The sequence below is a fragment of the Naegleria gruberi genome (genome assembly GCF_000004985.1).
Source record: "Naegleria gruberi genomic scaffold NAEGRscaffold_1, whole genome shotgun sequence".
Classification (NCBI taxonomy): domain Eukaryota; phylum Heterolobosea; class Eutetramitea; order Acrasida; family Naegleriidae; genus Naegleria; species Naegleria gruberi.
The window spans coordinates 290,895-307,995 of NW_003163326.1; the positions used below are offsets into that span (position 1 = coordinate 290,895).

General features: G+C 30.6%; 8 protein-coding genes across 8 annotated transcripts; 5 read left to right on the plus strand and 3 right to left on the minus strand.

The window, feature by feature from the left end:
• Positions 1 to 265: 265 nt before the first annotated feature.
• NAEGRDRAFT_77694 (GTPase obg) lies at positions 266 to 2,144 on the plus strand. Its single transcript, XM_002683016.1, has one exon. It carries the CDS (start codon positions 307 to 309, stop codon positions 2,101 to 2,103), a length of 1,797 nt encoding a protein of 598 aa, XP_002683062.1. The 5' UTR covers positions 266 to 306; the 3' UTR covers positions 2,104 to 2,144.
• Positions 2,145 to 2,164: 20 nt separating this feature from the next.
• Positions 2,165 to 2,866, minus strand: NAEGRDRAFT_3597 (uncharacterized protein; the record flags this gene model as incomplete). Its single annotated transcript, XM_002683363.1, has 2 exons — positions 2,165 to 2,410; positions 2,489 to 2,866. Coding segments are annotated over 2 exons (624 nt in total), but the record flags the coding sequence as incomplete, so codon positions are not given.
• Positions 2,867 to 5,156: 2,290 nt separating this feature from the next.
• Positions 5,157 to 5,615, minus strand: NAEGRDRAFT_29136 (uncharacterized protein; the record flags this gene model as incomplete). The annotated part of the gene is made up of 1 exon (XM_002683364.1): positions 5,157 to 5,615. The coding sequence occupies one exon, from the start codon at positions 5,613 to 5,615 to the stop codon at positions 5,157 to 5,159; it is 459 nt and encodes a 152-aa protein (XP_002683410.1).
• A 7-nt stretch (positions 5,616 to 5,622) lies between these two features.
• Positions 5,623 to 6,672, minus strand: NAEGRDRAFT_77695 (brix domain-containing protein; the record flags this gene model as incomplete). The annotated part of the gene is made up of 1 exon (XM_002683365.1): positions 5,623 to 6,672. One exon carries the CDS (start codon positions 6,670 to 6,672, stop codon positions 5,644 to 5,646), a length of 1,029 nt encoding a protein of 342 aa, XP_002683411.1. The 3' UTR covers positions 5,623 to 5,643.
• Positions 6,673 to 6,945: 273 nt separating this feature from the next.
• NAEGRDRAFT_61195 (exosome complex exonuclease RRP43) lies at positions 6,946 to 7,931 on the plus strand (the record flags this gene model as incomplete). The annotated part of the gene is made up of 4 exons (XM_002683017.1): positions 6,946 to 6,970; positions 7,030 to 7,512; positions 7,560 to 7,680; positions 7,721 to 7,931. The coding sequence occupies 4 exons, from the start codon at positions 6,946 to 6,948 to the stop codon at positions 7,929 to 7,931; spliced, it is 840 nt and encodes a 279-aa protein (XP_002683063.1).
• A 217-nt stretch (positions 7,932 to 8,148) lies between these two features.
• NAEGRDRAFT_61196 (transcription factor) lies at positions 8,149 to 10,113 on the plus strand (the record flags this gene model as incomplete). Its single annotated transcript, XM_002683018.1, has 1 exon — positions 8,149 to 10,113. One exon carries the CDS (start codon positions 8,149 to 8,151, stop codon positions 10,111 to 10,113), a length of 1,965 nt encoding a protein of 654 aa, XP_002683064.1.
• Positions 10,114 to 11,156: 1,043 nt separating this feature from the next.
• NAEGRDRAFT_77696 (uncharacterized protein) lies at positions 11,157 to 13,924 on the plus strand (the record flags this gene model as incomplete). Its single annotated transcript, XM_002683019.1, has 1 exon — positions 11,157 to 13,924. Exon 1 carries the CDS (start codon positions 11,216 to 11,218, stop codon positions 13,922 to 13,924), a length of 2,709 nt encoding a protein of 902 aa, XP_002683065.1. The 5' UTR covers positions 11,157 to 11,215.
• A 309-nt stretch (positions 13,925 to 14,233) lies between these two features.
• NAEGRDRAFT_61198 (uncharacterized protein) lies at positions 14,234 to 16,119 on the plus strand (the record flags this gene model as incomplete). Its single annotated transcript, XM_002683020.1, has 3 exons — positions 14,234 to 14,480; positions 14,589 to 14,830; positions 14,872 to 16,119. 3 exons carry the CDS (start codon positions 14,234 to 14,236, stop codon positions 16,117 to 16,119), a joined length of 1,737 nt encoding a protein of 578 aa, XP_002683066.1.
• Between the last annotated feature and the right edge of the window lie 982 nt (positions 16,120 to 17,101).

The following is a 17,101-nucleotide window of genomic DNA, read 5'->3' on the forward strand; positions in this document are numbered from 1 at the left end:
CAAAGAGTTTGTGATGTAGTTATTAAGAGAAACCTATTTAATGAGGAAAATTTGAAGAATCATACAACACAAATGAAATTAATGTGTGATGAATTTATGCAGTTTATCCAAAGCAACTCTGATGATACATGCATATCAGATCAAACACAAGTACCTTATCCTTCAAAACCTGTATTCTTTGATGGTACTTCTTTGAAACAATATAGATTTTAATTTGCTTCAATAAATTAATTGTAACAAAATTAATAATTATTAAAAAAAATGTTGAACAACACCCGAAGAATTTGCGTATCATCTTTCCAGCAGATGATTCGGGAATCTTCCCTCAAGACGTCAATTCCTATAGAAAAATATAATTGGAATCAATCAAGAAATTATAATTTCAACAAATTATATCTAGCTAGTATTCAGTCAGAATTTGGTTCAATAGGAAAATCAGTTCCTGAAAAGAATAGATTTCCAATGATAAAAACAAAATCTGGAAAACATATCCAATATATTGACCAATGTATGGTAAGAGTGAAGGGAGGAAATGGAGGAAATGGTTATGTTCATTTTCTGAGAGAAAAATATAAACCTATCGGAAAGGCAAGTGGAGGTGATGGAGGAAGTGGAGGAAGTGTTTTTATTAAATCAGTTGATAGTAGACGTTCTTTGTGTGATATTGATTTTATCCAAAAAGCTCCTGATGGAGAAAATGGTCAAAAGAGAAACAAGAATGGAAGAAAAGGCGTAAATACATATATTTATGTCCCTTTAGGTACACAAATTTTTGATGCCGATACAAAGGAATTAGTTGCAGATCTTCAAAATGATGGTGATGAAGTGTTGGTAGTTAAAGGAGGTAAAGGTGGATTGGGAAATCAACATTTTTCTTCTAGTACAAACCGTAGTCCACAACAAAGTCTTGATGGTATAAAAGGTGAACAAAGAATTCTCAAATTGAAACTGAAAACAATAGCAGATGTAGGGTTGTTAGGATATCCAAATGCTGGAAAGTCCACTCTGTTAGGTTCTATTTCAACAGCCAAACCTAAAGTTGCTGCCTATTCATTCACAACACTTCATCCTACTGTGGGAGAAGTTTATCATAGCGAAAGTGGTTTTACTTTTTCTTGTGCAGATATTCCTGGATTAATCGAAGGAATGAATAGCAAACTAAAAACAAAAGGTTTAGGCCATGATTTCTTGCAACATATTGAAAGAACAAAACTTTTACTCTATGTTGTGGATGTAAGTGGTCTAGAAGGTATGGGTATTCAATACAATGAAGAGACTGGAGATGTCAAATATGAATTTATTACGGATTCTTCACCATTTGATTATAGTAAGAATACAGAAGAATCTAAATTATTGTCTAGGCAATCTGAAAAAAGAATGTCAGTTCTTTCACCAAAAACATCATATGATGATGATGTGTTTGATATAAAATCATCTGCCATGATGGACTATTTTGGAGAGGAAGCAGATACAGTATTGGACGATTTGGAAGATGATGATGTTATGATAAATAATTCTCGTATGGAAAAACTGAGTAAAAGAAGACAGGCTCAGGAAAGATTTAGAAACAGAACTCCCTTACTTCGAACAATTACGCAAGATGAGTCAATAGAATTAAATAGGGAAGTAAGAGATTCACAATATCATAACCAAGAAATTGATGAAGAAATTGATGAAGAAATTGATGAAATTGTATATCACCACTCTAGTATGGATAGAACAGATCCAGAAAACACTTCTATTAACCATGATCCATATGCCAATACTATTCTTGATACCTTACCTGAATTTAAGAGGAAACAAAGACTATATCAACCATGGGATGTTTTGAGATTACTTAAAAAAGAGGTAGAACTCTACATGCCAGGTCTTTCAGATAGAGCACAATGCATTATTGCAAACAAAATGGATGTTCCTGGTGCTGAAAAGAATTTTGAAAAGTTAAAAGAATTCGTACAAAGCGAGTTTGGTGACATTCCAGTAATACCAGTTTCTGCCAAAGATAGTGTAAATGTTGAGAATGTAAAGACTTTCTGCATTGAATATTTGGAAAAGAATAAGAAAAAATTGGAGCAAATGCAACCTCAATCAGATCTTTACTAAACTTGTCATTAGAATATTAAAAGGAAGAGTAATTTGGTTATTCAATCTTCTTTTTAGCAATGTAGTTAGTGTAGAAAAATTGAATAAATTGTAAGATCAAAGTACCATTAACAAGATGAGAAAAAATTCCTGCATAATACCCATTAGAACAATGGTTTTCACCTTTGATGAAGAACCAATATGAAACAAGTAAGAAACCAGAAAATAATTGAACAATTTGACCACCAGTTAGGATATTCTTCCATTTAAGTACCTTTCCTCTTGCTGCTTGCAAATAATAATAGTACATGATTGTGTGGATTATTGACTGAACAGTAATGGTATAGGAAATCAAATTTGATAGATCCATGGCTTGTTAAATTTAACAATTAAATTTGATACCTACGTTAACAAATATACACCACCAGGAGCCAATAAACCAAGGGTCCTTAAGCCAACTCCAAGTAATCCAAATCATTATTAAATGATGATACACATGAAGGACAATTAAGGGTTTTTTCTTAACAACAATCAACAATGTATCCACCAATTCGTAGTATTTGGAAAGGTGATAAACAAACACCCAAAAGGCTACAGGCCCATTGGTCATTAACTTTGATTCCTTGTCATCATCGGGGCAAATTGCTCCTCTGAAAACACCTTCATCTAAACATCTTTGATAAATCTCATATATAATACCACACATCATGGAAAAGGAAAGTACAATCAAAATGAGGTTGTGTAGTTGTGTGAGGGTGTACATTATTGGACCATCCTTGATCTTTTTACTATCAAGAGATTGTTCATTTGGTTCCACTCTCTTCTCGGTTCCAAGAAGTGTCTTTAGACCATATGAAACAATGAGGTAAAGAACGGAAACAATAAGTGGAAGTTTAAAATCCAAAACCCATTCATGATTTTTCACGTCAAAGTTGGAGAAATAATTGAGCATTTTTTTTGTACGAATTTGTCTCAGACAATTTGTGAATCATCAAAATTGATGCTGGTAAGCGAATTACCCGTTGTGAAAACAAGGATGGATATCTTTTAAAAGAAGCTAACAAGACTTTTGTTGAACCAATCCTTTGGTTCAATTAAGGAAAATCAAATGAGCTGTTGGGTTGCTACTCATTATTTGAATTTATTGACACAAGAGAACTTCTTGTTTCAATCTTTTGCTCAAACTCTTTAAATAATTTCCACCGTTTCTTGCTCTCTGTACTTGGGAAAATCTTGGCCAGAGTGAATGAAAAAAGTTCTTGAACTAATGCCACTAAAACTCCCATAAAGGCAACCCCATACAATACAAAAAATATTAAAATTACCTTAGAAGCTGTATCTGTAATAAATATTAACATCATATATAGAAAATCAATTACGTACGTGTTACATAAACATCCCCAAAACCTATTGTTGTCAAACTAATGATTGTAAAATAGAGTGACCTTAAAAAGGTCCAATTTTCGTTCTTACCACTTTCCAGGCTCAAAAAGATACAAGCACCAATTACACAATAAGTAATAATAAACAAAACAAAGTAACAAAGTTGAGCATATGGGTTTGTCAAACCTTTTCGAATAGTATTTGTTAAAAAATATCTCAACCTTGTTCTACTTATTATCAATCTGAGCATTCTCTCGATGGTTATAGATATAAAGTGAAGAACAAAGTTAATGTTTTGAAGTAAACGTTTGCCAATAATTGATATTAAAAACGAGATCCAAATTATACCAAAAATAGCATGAATAATCACCAGTATTTCCCCTGCAACAGTAATCGGTGAGTAGTCACCATAACCTATTGTTAGCATTGTTACTGCACTGAAATAAAAAGCAGATAAATAGTTCCATTTTGGAAGATTCTCCAAGGTGTAAACAATTGTTGAATTTGAGTTTGATAAGCCTCCTTCCTTTTCTTCCAATTGTTGCAATTCGTTCATTCCCTCAGTAATCCATATGGATATGCAAAATAATGCCATGAAAAGTAGACATATAATTGTCATTGAAACTACCCACAAACAATTATTAAGAAATTGCCTTTTAGACATCATTGTGGATTCTTTCTTTTCCCTTAATTGTAATATATCAATAGTGCCATAGTATTTAATATAGTCTCTATATTTTGCAAAATAATATTCATGTCTATTCAAAATACATATATAAACTGTGTCACAAATGTACAACTCAGTATCAATATTTTCCATTGTTTTGTCAAAGCCATGAAGATCATAAAACTCGTTCAAGTATTCCTCTACATCCTCTATGTCAGGCAATGACATTTTTAACATTTCCAAGTTGTTATAATTAACACAATAGCCTTTGGAAAAATGACTTTCAGGCCAAAAACATTGAGATATTACACAAAACTTGTCTTTAGAGAAGTTTGCTCGAGTACTGGGATGATTACGTGAAAAGGTTGTTCCATCCTCTTTAATAATATTCACAGGTTCAGAATCCATTTTTTTTCCTTTTTCCTTTAAGGTATTAGATTGTAGAACTTCATCTTTGGGTTGTGAAGAATATTCCTCATGAAAATACTCTGAATAAATATCAAATCGTTTAAATAAAATGGATTGTCCATCTTGGTCCTTTTGATTTGTGAATGTCTTTAACTCTTGTTGAAATTCGTCGTCTTTGTGAGAAGTTGCTCCCTCATTACTAAAAAAAGAATCGGAAAGGAGTTGGTTTAATCTAGCTAAGTGGTTCAGTGTATGGAGAGGTTGATTGCCAATAGTATGATATTGAATTGTTACATTATTAGTCCCATCATCAGACCAACGTTGGTCAGTTATTTCAACGGGGTTTAACGTTATTTCCACATCTTCCTCATTCCTTAATAATTGTTTATTGGAGAGCAACCGCTCTTCCATTTTTTTTAATGATCAAAATTAAAGCTTCTCTAAAACTCACAACAAATTAATGGTGGTTTTAGCTGTGAAAATCAGTAAGATATTTTGAAGGCAAGTACTTACTGTACCATCCAGCTCGAATTGAATCAAGATCATCTCTATTTAGCAATTCATTTAGAGTTGCAAAAGTGTTAAACATACATTTATTTACAATAATTTACAAAGTTTAGAAAGTGAATTGTGATTCTTGTTCATTTTCCATCATTTGGTCTTGAGTTGTTATTACTTTTAGAATTGTCTTCCTACTTGTTTCCTGTAACTCTCCATTCACAAAAACTTCATCCAAAATAAAGTACGCTTTGTGGAAATTTAAAATTAAATCCAATTCACAGACATTTCCAAAATATTTATCTAATACCTCCACAAAATGGTGTATCATTTCCATAGCAATTAACTCGTTATCATCCTTGTCTATGCAAGCAACAAAATAAAGTGATGCATATCGTTTAAAAACCAATTTATGTTCTTTAAAATCGAGAAAGTTACTCAACTTTGATGGTCTTCCGACAACCATATGAGCAACTTCCTTTACTATTCTTGCTCTTTCATTTTGTGAGTAGGTTGAATACCATTTGGCGAGACGAACCTTTGACTGTCTTGATATTAAAAGAACAAAATGAATCATTTTTTTTATGATGATGTCAGCAATAAATTTATTGTTTGATTTTCTTTGTTGGAGGTTGTGGTGTTTTTGTTTCTGTTGTTGGAGTAGAGGTTGAATCATTTGATGAAGTGGGCGTTGATGATGAAAGCTTTCTTTTTCCGTATAAAAACTTATCCATTCTCTCCATCATATCTAACTTCTTTGTTGTTTCTTCTGCAACTCCTTTTCTTGTGGCTCTGAAATTCTTTGTACCAATAGTTTTAATGTCTTGTTGTTGTACGTGAATCTTGGCTTGTACGTTACCTAGTTCATCTCTGAAAACATTCTTTAAACGATCCTTGCTCTTTCTCAAAACATCTGGAATCTTCATGGCATTCTTCTTTAAATCATCAGAAGCCCATCTTGTTCTTCGGAGAGACAACTTCATTGATGGACCAATATCAACTAATTGAACATGAGGAGTTTTTTGACCACTCTTTTCAAAATTGATTTTGTAATGATTAAAAGCTAAATTATTGCTATCAATAGCAGTAATTGAAATAACATGATCTAAACCTAATAAATTGATTGATGAAGGATCTTCAATTCTGAAAAAATCTAAAAACATGCTTCTAATAGTTTCAAATTGTGGATTGTTTTTAAATTCATCTCCTTTAAATACAATACAAGGCTTGCTTCCGAGATTGTTCAATAGGCTTGCCTTGGATTCCATTTGTTTCAATTCACTTACTCCGAACTCAACCATATCTAAGATTTGTTGATCGAAACATCTTCCCATTATTATATTGTTTGGTCTTTTCTTTTGGTGGGATCCAATAAGGAAAAGAGATGTATCTTCGGATTTTACTAGCTTTTCAATTGGTTGGACTTCTTCGAATGGTAACAAGTCGTGTGTTTCTTGTGTAAAGTTAACAGAGAATGGTGTACGTAAGCGATGAAGATCTTGTAATAATGTCTTGAGATCCTTATTTACTTTTCTTCCGGACAAGATGAGGGATCTTTTTGGATTTTCAATAACTTTTGGCTTTCTGTCTTCTAAAAGTTTGGTTGCTTTTCTCTTGGCCTTTTTTCTAATCATTTTAGATAATGATGGTTGTGAATTTTTTTTTCTGGTGTATTGTCTGCATTTTGTTTGAAGTAAAAATAAATCATGAAATATTTTGAAGAAAATTTATTTGATAAGATTTAATTTTGTTTAAAATAGTTTAAAACCTATTGTTTATTATTTAATATTTCAATTTAATAATGTTATTTAATTTATTATTAATATATTTAAAAATGTAATTATTTATTGAACAACTGAAAAGCCGCATCGTTCTAACAATTAAAAATAAAATAATTATCTAAAAAAATGCAATTCCAACTTGATGCAGAAGGTAAGTTTGTTGTTTGTCTTAAGAAACAAATTGTTCAAACATATCCAATTCGTAAAAAGCATTCAGAAAAGTTCACCCATTGGAGTTTTATAACAAATTTTTACCGGAAGGCGTTAGACCTGATGGTAGACCATTGAACATGATACGAGAGACTGTTGTTTCATCGGGATCTTTGGGAAATTGTGAAGGATCATCTCTTGTAAAGACTGGAAATACAAGTGTTGTTTGTGGAATTAAAGCGGAAGTAATGATACCAACAGAAGATGCACCAAAAAATGGAAAAGTTGTCATTTCATTTGATTTTCCTTCTATTTGTGCAGCCGATGTTACTGGAAATTGGGAAGAAATTAATGAAAAAAAAAGTGTAATTCAACAGAGATTGGCAGGAATATTTTATAATTGCAATGTTATGGATCTTAGTCAATTGTGTATAGAAGAAGGTAAAGCTGTTTGGGTTTTATATGCAGATTTATATTGTTTGGAAAATGATGGGAATGTATTCGATGCAGCACTTATTGCTTTATTAACAGCACTGAAAAATGGTGAGTTATTTTCATGAATTTAAATAATAACTTTTATTGAAATATAGTATCACTTCCAACTTGTCAAATAACGAAGGATGATGAGGCAATTGTCACTAATGAAAATTCAAACATTAAACTTCAATTAGACCATTATCCAATACCATTGTCATTTGGTAATCTTTCAGAGTAAGTTTATTACAAAAATTTTCATCCAATTCTCTTTAAGATTTACAATAGTAGATCCAACAAGTGAAGAAGAATCACTATTGGCTTGGAAATTAACAATTGTTTATAATGAAAGAAATGAGTTATGTTCGTTATTTAAACCTGGTGGAAAGTCTATCAAACAGTCAACATTAAATTATTGTTTAGAGATGGCCAAAAAGAGAACAGGAAAAATCATTTCAATGATTGAAAAATCTGTTTCTGTCCAATAAAAACATTGACAAAAGAACCAATGCATTCTTTAATTATTAAATCCATTAAAAAATAGAATATTTTGCTTGCTAAAAATAATTTAAAAAAAACGTTAAAACAAATTAACTTCATAAGTTATTAACCTCTCTAACATAAAAAAGATCATCATCTTGAGGTTTTAATAGGTTTTAAAATTTATTTTAATAGTGGCAGAATAAATATACTGTATATAAAGGAATGCCGGAAATTTGGTGCAGCACTTGCAAAGCACACGTAAATCCAGAACAAACAACAGAAGGATTATATTGTGGAGAATGTGGAGAAGAATTAGGTAGTCATTTTGAAGAAACTGTAGAGTTTAACGAAAATCATACTATGGTTGGCAGATTTGTTTCGTCCGAGAGAGCAATGGCTAGTGCAGCTACAGCACTTGCTGGAGTGCCACAATTTTCCTATGATGAGAATGGTAATTTAATATTTACTTCTGCAGTTCCTCAGGCTGGGAATACTGAAAAGCCAATGACAGAAAGTAGACTTCAAACTATTGAAAAAGCAAAAAGAAGAATAAGTGTAATTGCACTTTTAATGAAAATACCAAACCATTATGTTGACCGAGCGACAAATACTTACAAATTAGCTCTTTTGAAAGGATCTACAAAAGCAAGAAATCCTGATATTGTAGCAGCAGCTTGTTTATATTTTGTTTTACGTCAAGACAAACAACCATACATGTTAATGGATTTTTCTGAATCTATGAAAACAGATGTATTTTTAATAGGTCATTGTTTTTTAGATTTAATGACTGCTCTCAATTTTAAATTACCAGCAGTTGAACCTTTCTTTTATGTGAGACGTTTTGCAAATAGGTTATTATTGAACTCTGGAAAAGAAAATGCAAATCAAGAAGCAATTAATAGAGTAATCCAAACAACTTTGAAATTAATTGCCAGTATGAAAAGAAATTGGATTCAAACAGGAAGAAGACCTGCTGGTATTTGTGCTGCAGCACTTTTAGTAGCAGCTAGAATACATGGATTTAAAAATATTTCAAAACAAGATGTTGTAAAAGTTGTAAAGATATGTACAGCTACTTTAACAAAACGTTTAATGGAGTTTGATAAAACAGAAACAGCTCAACTTTCTCCTGAAGAGTTTGAAAGAAGAGAACAAGAAATTAATAATGGTAGTTTTCAGGGAACAATAGACGTTTCAGATCCTCCTGCATATTCTCGTTCACTTAAGGAAAAATCTAAACTTATGGAAAGATATGAACCTGAACAAAAGGATTTAGAAAGAGGAACAGATGTTAATGATCAAGATGTTGAAGAAGCAGAAAAACTTATTCAAGACAAGGAAATTGAAGAAATATCAACAGAACTAGAAAAAGGGGATCAATTAGCAAGAGCGCAAAGATTACAAGAATCCCAATCAAAACCAATACCGGATACTACTTTACCTTCTTCATCTCTTCCTTCAGCTAGTCAAGATGTTAGACAAACTCAAATCAAGAGTTCTGAATTTGAAGATGATGAATCTATTTCATATGAAGAAAGTAATAATCACTCAAAAATTTCCATAGAAAATCAAACAGAACAACAAAATCAAATAGAAGAAGACGAGGAAGAAGAAATTGATACATTATCTGATTTTGAGGATGATTCCGAAATTGAAGAAATTGTTATTACTGAAGAATCAGAAATAGAAGGAAGAGAAAAACTTTGGGATGAATTGCATTTGGAATATCTACAAGCCATGGAAGAAAATAGAAAAGAAAGGGAAGAAAGAAAAAAGAGAGGTGGTGGAAGGAGAAAAAGAAATAATACGAATGTGGATGCATCTTCTTCAGTTTTTAATATGGGAGGATTAATTTATGGAGCTAGCAATTCAAATCAACCTGAAACACATGCAGTTTTTAGAAGTGCATCTGAGGCCTCTGCTAATTTACTAAGAGCTAAAATAGCAAGAAATTTGGTTTCTAAATCTCTTTTTGATGAAGATGAACTTTTAAGTGATACAATGACAATACCACAATCTAATGCTGATGTTGACAATAATTTATTAGGAAAACGAAAACCATTATCTATTCAAGAGAAGAATAGATATGAATACAAGAATGATGAAGAGTATGAAGATGATTTTGTGGATGACTTTGAAGGTGATTATGAAAAACAGCCCAAGAAATTCAAGTTTAAAAAAAAATAAAAAAAAAAATTATTTTATAAAAAATATGCCACCAAGGAAATTTGCTAAGAGAGGTAAAAATAAACCATCATCACCCACAGTTAGTGATGAGGAAATAGATCTTGGAGAAAATACAACAAGTAGTGAAAATAATATTTTAGAAAAGCCAGAAATTGGATCAACTTCCAATACCGAAGAACATCTACCATCCGAGCAATATTTACAAATAATACGTGAACATTTTATACAATCATGGAACAATAACAGTTCACCTTTTAAATGGGCTTATCAATTAAAACAAAAATGCAAAAACAATCCAAATCTTGAAAATCACTTGATTGGTATGTTTTTTTGAAATTTTGACAAAATTACCCTTTCGACAGAATCTTTTATTGATATCACTCTTAGACGTGATACAAATAGTAATATATTTTTTAATTACTTGAATCATTCTCTGATGACGGAGCTTTTATCATTGGATACTTTTACAAAACAACTCTTTGACATTCTTCAAGTTGACAATAATAATATTTGGAAAAAAACATCATCATGGTTTGAATTATTAAAAATCATAGAATACCACTTACCAATAGTTGTAGAAAAGATTGCAATTTCTTCATCTGTGAGGATTGGTGACAGTGATAAAAATCATAATGTGCAAATAATTGTACAACCACAATTGTTGGAAAATAACAAAAAAAGAAAGATTGATGGAGTTGTTGATTCGGATTTAAATAATAACAAAAAGAGAAAATTTATTGTTGATTCATCAGATTTTAATAATTTAAAATATATATCTAGGGTTGTAATCAACTCTTTCATGATTAATTGCTTATATATTGCTAATTCATATGAAACATCAGGAAGTAATTCTCTAATTTGTCTAAATATTATCAAATCTATTCAAGTTCTTTATAGAATTTTAACACAGCCAAATATTAAACTCTTTTTATTATTTTCAAAATATACAGAACAGGAGTTATGGACAGTATTTATGAATATTACACATTCTAAATTAATACCAATTCTAGAAAAAATTAAACAAATATCATCAAACAAACAAACACATTTAGAAAAAGAATTTGTAAATTTATGGCAAGCACTAAATAGGTTTATAATATTTATGCTATCTACTGAAAAAAATGGAGAATATCAAGCAATTCAATTTAAAGAATTGAATCATTCTAGACCTTCTAAATCATTGCAATCAACTTTAAATGAAAAAGCTTGTTTTACTACTTCTCTACTTGTTGAAGATGAAATATCAACCAAAAGTATTACACGTACAAATATTGATAACACATTTTCAAGATTTGATAATATCAGAATTTTAAAGGAAAGAAGTTTTTTAAACTTTTATTTTGACATTCTTTATAGTGGAATAGAAAAAGTACACGATCTTCAAGCACTTGAAATAACAGATATGGCCCAAAGATTAATTGTAGACGACAAGGCTCATAGAATTATGGTAAGAAAATCTTTTCTAGTTTCAAAGCTCCCTCTTTTAATTAAGAAATGGTATGACAGTTTTGGAAATGAAAAACAGTTCTATGATCCATTTTTCAATTGTGCAAATATTAAGAATATTCATAGCAGTTATTCAGAAAAAGATATAAGGTATCTTACTGATACTTCATTCAATAGTATTGAAAAAGCACTTTATATGACTTCTAAATATTGCGTAATTACAAATCATCAACATATTTTAAAGGAGATAATCAATCATTGTGTATCACTCAAATTAATAGCACCAGAAAATATAAGAATGTTAATTAATGACAGTGTAATTGACAATGAAGAAAATGAGGATATAGAAATTCAAAAAAATTATTTTTCAAACTTTTTAGAGAAAAATCCTGTTGAATATGTAGTTAATTTGGTAATTTGTCCAAGATATCAAGCAGCTGTAATTAAAGCTGACTTTTTAGAAACAAGTGAACATTACTTTGGAAAAATGGACTGTTTGATAAGAAATCCATCAGTTTTGGATATTATACAATTACACGGGTTTATACCTGATGTATTAGAACGAGTATTTATTGAAATGAGAAATATTTTTGATACCAAAGAGGATCTACAACATACAAAGTTTGCTTTGGCATTTACTCTATTGTATATAATTGCTGAAAGATTTGAATTTAAAAAGGTTAAAGAAAATAGAGAAATATTTTACATGTTGATGGATAGACATTTTATTAATGAAAGCGCTTTGGTACACTTAAAAGAATGGTTTCAAAACTGGTTTGAGGATCGTTTGGATAGATTTAGTGAAAGTATTGAAATTTCTAATATTTGCCAAGATATACTTAAAGAATTGTTTTCAGTTTCTGCAAGAATAGCCCAAGCAGGTTTTGGCGGAGAAGTAGATATGGAAGGCATACAAAAGTTAAGAAGACAATACTCACCTTCTGTAATTTTAAAAGCATCTACTTGTATGGCCAAGCTGTTTGTTGAATGGTATTTTTTAAAACCAGCAGATTTAGAATTTAAATTGGTTCCAATTCTTTCCTTTTTCCATGAACAGTTTGGATATCATGTAGAGGTTGGATTTTCAGCTGGATTACTTCCAGCATGTTTGCAAGTGTTTCCTAATCTTGAAAGTACTAGAGAAAAAATTCCAGATCTAGTGGAATCCATATACAAAGCATTTTTAGCTAAAAATAGAGAAGTATTTGGATTTAATATTTCAAGTATAATGTTACATAATTTACTTGTTCAATGTGTTCATACCTGCACACAAAATATCAAATCTTTGGAAAGAAGAAAACCAGTTGTATTTAATTATCACTTACCTACTATTCAATCACTTCTTCATGAATCTTATTTAATTACAGGTTCAAACATTGAATGGCAATTAGCAACTCAAGAAGATTCCCAAGAATTACATCAAGGAAAGGTCTTTCTATTACCTCCATTATTAGGATTTGGAAATACAAACGTTAATCTTTCATCTTCTGCTTCTTCAGCAGTTGTACAAACATGGGTTGAACACGAGTTTGAAAATATATATAGAAGTTTGGCTGTTTCTAGTTTGACTTCTCTAACTACACAGGGTTTTATAATGAACTCTACAATGCGAGTATCGTTTAATGTACTTGTGAGAGGTTACAGAGCTATGGGAGCGCTTAATTTTCTTAAGTTTTTATTAGATCATATTTTTGAATGTTTACTTAAAGAGGATGAAGAACCTTTTGATGCCATAAGAGTAGCTGAGGCCGCAGCAATAATGTTCTTTATAAGTGCTGGTGAGGATGGTATTGATACATTGTTAAGAGAGGCAACAAACAATGGATTATTTGAATTTTTACTACAACACCATCATGAACAACATAAGAATTTTCTTGAGACTGGTGTTCAAATTTATAATAGACCACCAAATCCTAAAACACCCTCTGTGAAGGGTATTCAAGCCCTTTCTAATGTAGAATATTTATACATATTGAGCTCATTGTTTGGCTACTTTACTGTATTTGTACTTTCAATTAGAGAACGAAGATTATCAAATAATGAGGGAATTCAAAGATTTATTTTCCATCTAATTGAGGAACACACACACAAGATTATTCATGAGGAAAAACATTTCATGACACATTTTACATTATCCTTTTTTGAACAACTAAGCAAAATACCAAACCTCATTTTGCAAACACAACATGTATTGAAAAAGCAGCCAGAATGCTTCCCAAATTTTTGTCAAATAGTTACAAGAGCATCAATTGGAAATTCTTTTCTTGTTTCATTTGGTCGAAACTTGGGATTTTCGGATGGTTTAGTATTAACATTGCTAAAGCATTTAATTTCAACAAGTGTTTGCGACAATGTTGGAGAGTAATTCCGCCAATTTTTTTGATAAAAATAAATTCAAAAAAAATGGCCAAAAACTTGATTTTATCATGTTGGGGATTGTCGGAAGAGTTGTTAAGTGGTGGCAGAGTATTAGACAGTATCCATACATTGGAATGTTTACTAACTAATGTTGGATTTGATCGTGATCCAATATGGGAAGTGGAAACAAGACTTAGAATTTCACAAATATATCTGAAGCATACTAGAAATTTTCAAAATTGTAAAGATCACTTATTGCGAGGTGTAGGTTTAATTAATATTATTATTTTTTTTTATAATAATAAATTTCAAGATTATGGTCTTGACATCATTCACGGATCAAGTGTCAACTGGTGTTGAAGCATATTACTTGGATCCGAAATTAAAAATTTCATCAATCCAGATAGAACTCTACAAATGTTTAGGTTTAACTTATTCACAAATGTCTCAATTTCCAAGTGCTTGTGAAATCTATAACAAAGCAATAGATTTTGTTGAATATATTTTAAATGTTATTGAATCCAAGAAAGAATTGGATGAAAATTTGAAACAACTCAAGTCATGTCTATCTTTGTGGCGCCATTATTTTCGTATATCTTTGATACACACTTTGGAAATGGATAATTTTTCTAATGATAGAACAATTGATATTGAAAGAATGATTCAAATAGGTGAAAGGGAAGAGTCGCAATGTAGTGAAAAAGTTAATAAGAGATTGATTGCCTATTATTTAATAAGAGTTTTTCAAGGGTTAAAACAAGATTATTGTTATGTTAATTGGAATATTGATTATATAGGAAAAAAGGATTATATAATTAACTCATATCTTTCAAAATTACAAAAAGAGTTCTCTGTAGAAATGGGCACAGAAGAAGAAAAACAATTTTTGGAACAAAGAACAGATCCTGACTTGGTAAGTGTTTTAGTGATTTAAATATTCTATAGCATGACTAGATTCTCCTTTATATCAAATATTTACTTTTACTTGGATTATATAAAATTTCATTAGGGAATCTTTCTGATTTGAAATTAATCCTAAAATCTATTCAAGATTGCACACAGGCACTTCAAAATGCTATGAAAACACCACATTTATTTACCTATGAATGGCTTGAATTGAATCCTATAATAAGTATGGTGTGGCTTATTGCAAGCTATTTTTATAGAACATGTGGTCAACTTTCAAAATCAGAAGGATATAACACAAAAGGAATTTCTATGGTTGAAAAATACCTAAAAGAGCTTGATAATATTGGCTTCATGCTTGATAAGAAGAAGAATGACAATGCCTTATATTCTATATTCATCAAATTTAACTTATTACAAGATATGATTTTGATTCATTTATCTAGATCAGAGTTTGTACTTGCCGCAAAAAATACTTTCAAGCTAATAGAGTTCTTATATCAATTCCCTGATCTATTTGAAACCTATAGACATAACATCCATTTATTAATTGGACTTTTATTATTTTTTACAAATAATCCCAAAACATATTCAGCTGCAAATGATCATTTTGAATTTGTTGTGAAGCATTCTACATCAAGAAATTTAGTTACTTGGGCTAATATTTATCAAATATTTTGGAAATTAAATTGTGTAGGTGAAGAATATTCTACAAACCAATTATTTAGTGATTTGGATATCCTAAATAAGTCACTAGATAAGAATGGGCTAAAGCAGGCTGAAAATTTTAAAAGTTATATTTCATTTATCAAAGGTATTCTATGTTTGAGAAATTCAGCATTCGTAGAAGCGAAAAATCATTTTCAAAAATGTATTGATCTAATGGAAAAATTGTCACTTGGTCAAAAGGGTGTACTAAGACAGTGCATTCTTGGAATCTTAAAGTGTTCATGGAAAAACCATGATTCTTCAAAACAAAAAACACTGGAAGGTGTTTCAAAAGTTGTGCAAGAGGCAACCAATGATCAAGATTTGTTGAACCAGATGCAGTGTTTAGCATTTTTATTAGAATTGTCTAACAATTCCTGTGGGTCAGAAATGGATACAACAACTGATTTTGATATTGATAATATAAGATTGAGCCAACCCGAACCTATTCAAAACCAATTCTTCCAAGTTGAACAAACACTCAAAGAAAATGTTAATATTCTACTTAATAGTGAGATTAATTCTCAATACGAAATATTAAAATCTTGGTTTCCTAATGGAAATGAGGGCTACGGCAAGAAACTTTAAATTGAATTTGATTAAACAACAAATTTTAAATAATATTATTTTTAAAAAAAATGTATTCACCACCTGAGTCCCCTGCCTATTATAATACTCCCTCGGATGATGAATACGAAGGAGGAACAAACATCATTGACAATAATTCATCCTTCTCATCACTGGATAGCTATGGATCAAATCTTTCTAATAATCAATCTTTGGAATCACTATCGGATGAGAAAAAGAAAGCTTCATTAATTGATACGAAGATTGATTGGTTCGAATTTTTAGTCCATCCTAAAAAGCTTGATCAACATGTAGGTTCAAGTTAAATCTTCTTATTATAATTCACCAAGTTAGAGGATCTTCAAAAAGACAACAGTTTACAACCATCCGCTCTTGATTTAGCTATTACTTTTGTTGAACAATGTTTACCACCAACTGATTCTAAAACTCAACAAATTAATGACAGAACAAAAAGATATATATCCATAGTTACAAAAATAGCATTCAAATCAAACTTTACTTTGGAGGAAATTGAAACTAAATTTCCAATTCCATTCCAAAAACATATTATTCTTGGAACTCTTTTAAGAAAAAGAAAACATTCAGGAGTGCAAGGTATTGTACATACATCAAGTCAAGACAAATTATCGGAAATTGACCTGTCAAGAATTGATACAATTAATGAAAATTGTTTGGAAGACTTGGCTAGTTCATATATCGAAATTATTTATCATCGCTGGGTTATAAGATCAATTTCTAAAAGGTTACCTCTATGGTTTATTAAATCACCTTCTCTAGAAGGAACAGAATCTTACGATTTAGTACAATTAGGAGAAGAATCCCTTACAAGTTTGGAAAAATTAGTGGCTAGTGCAGAAAAAAATCCAAATATATTCGACAATTTAATTGACAAACCAGATTCTTTAGATAAGGTAGTATTTGGCATGTCTTTAATATTGGATATGGCAAATTATTACTTTTTCAGGGAAGATTTCCAAAACTC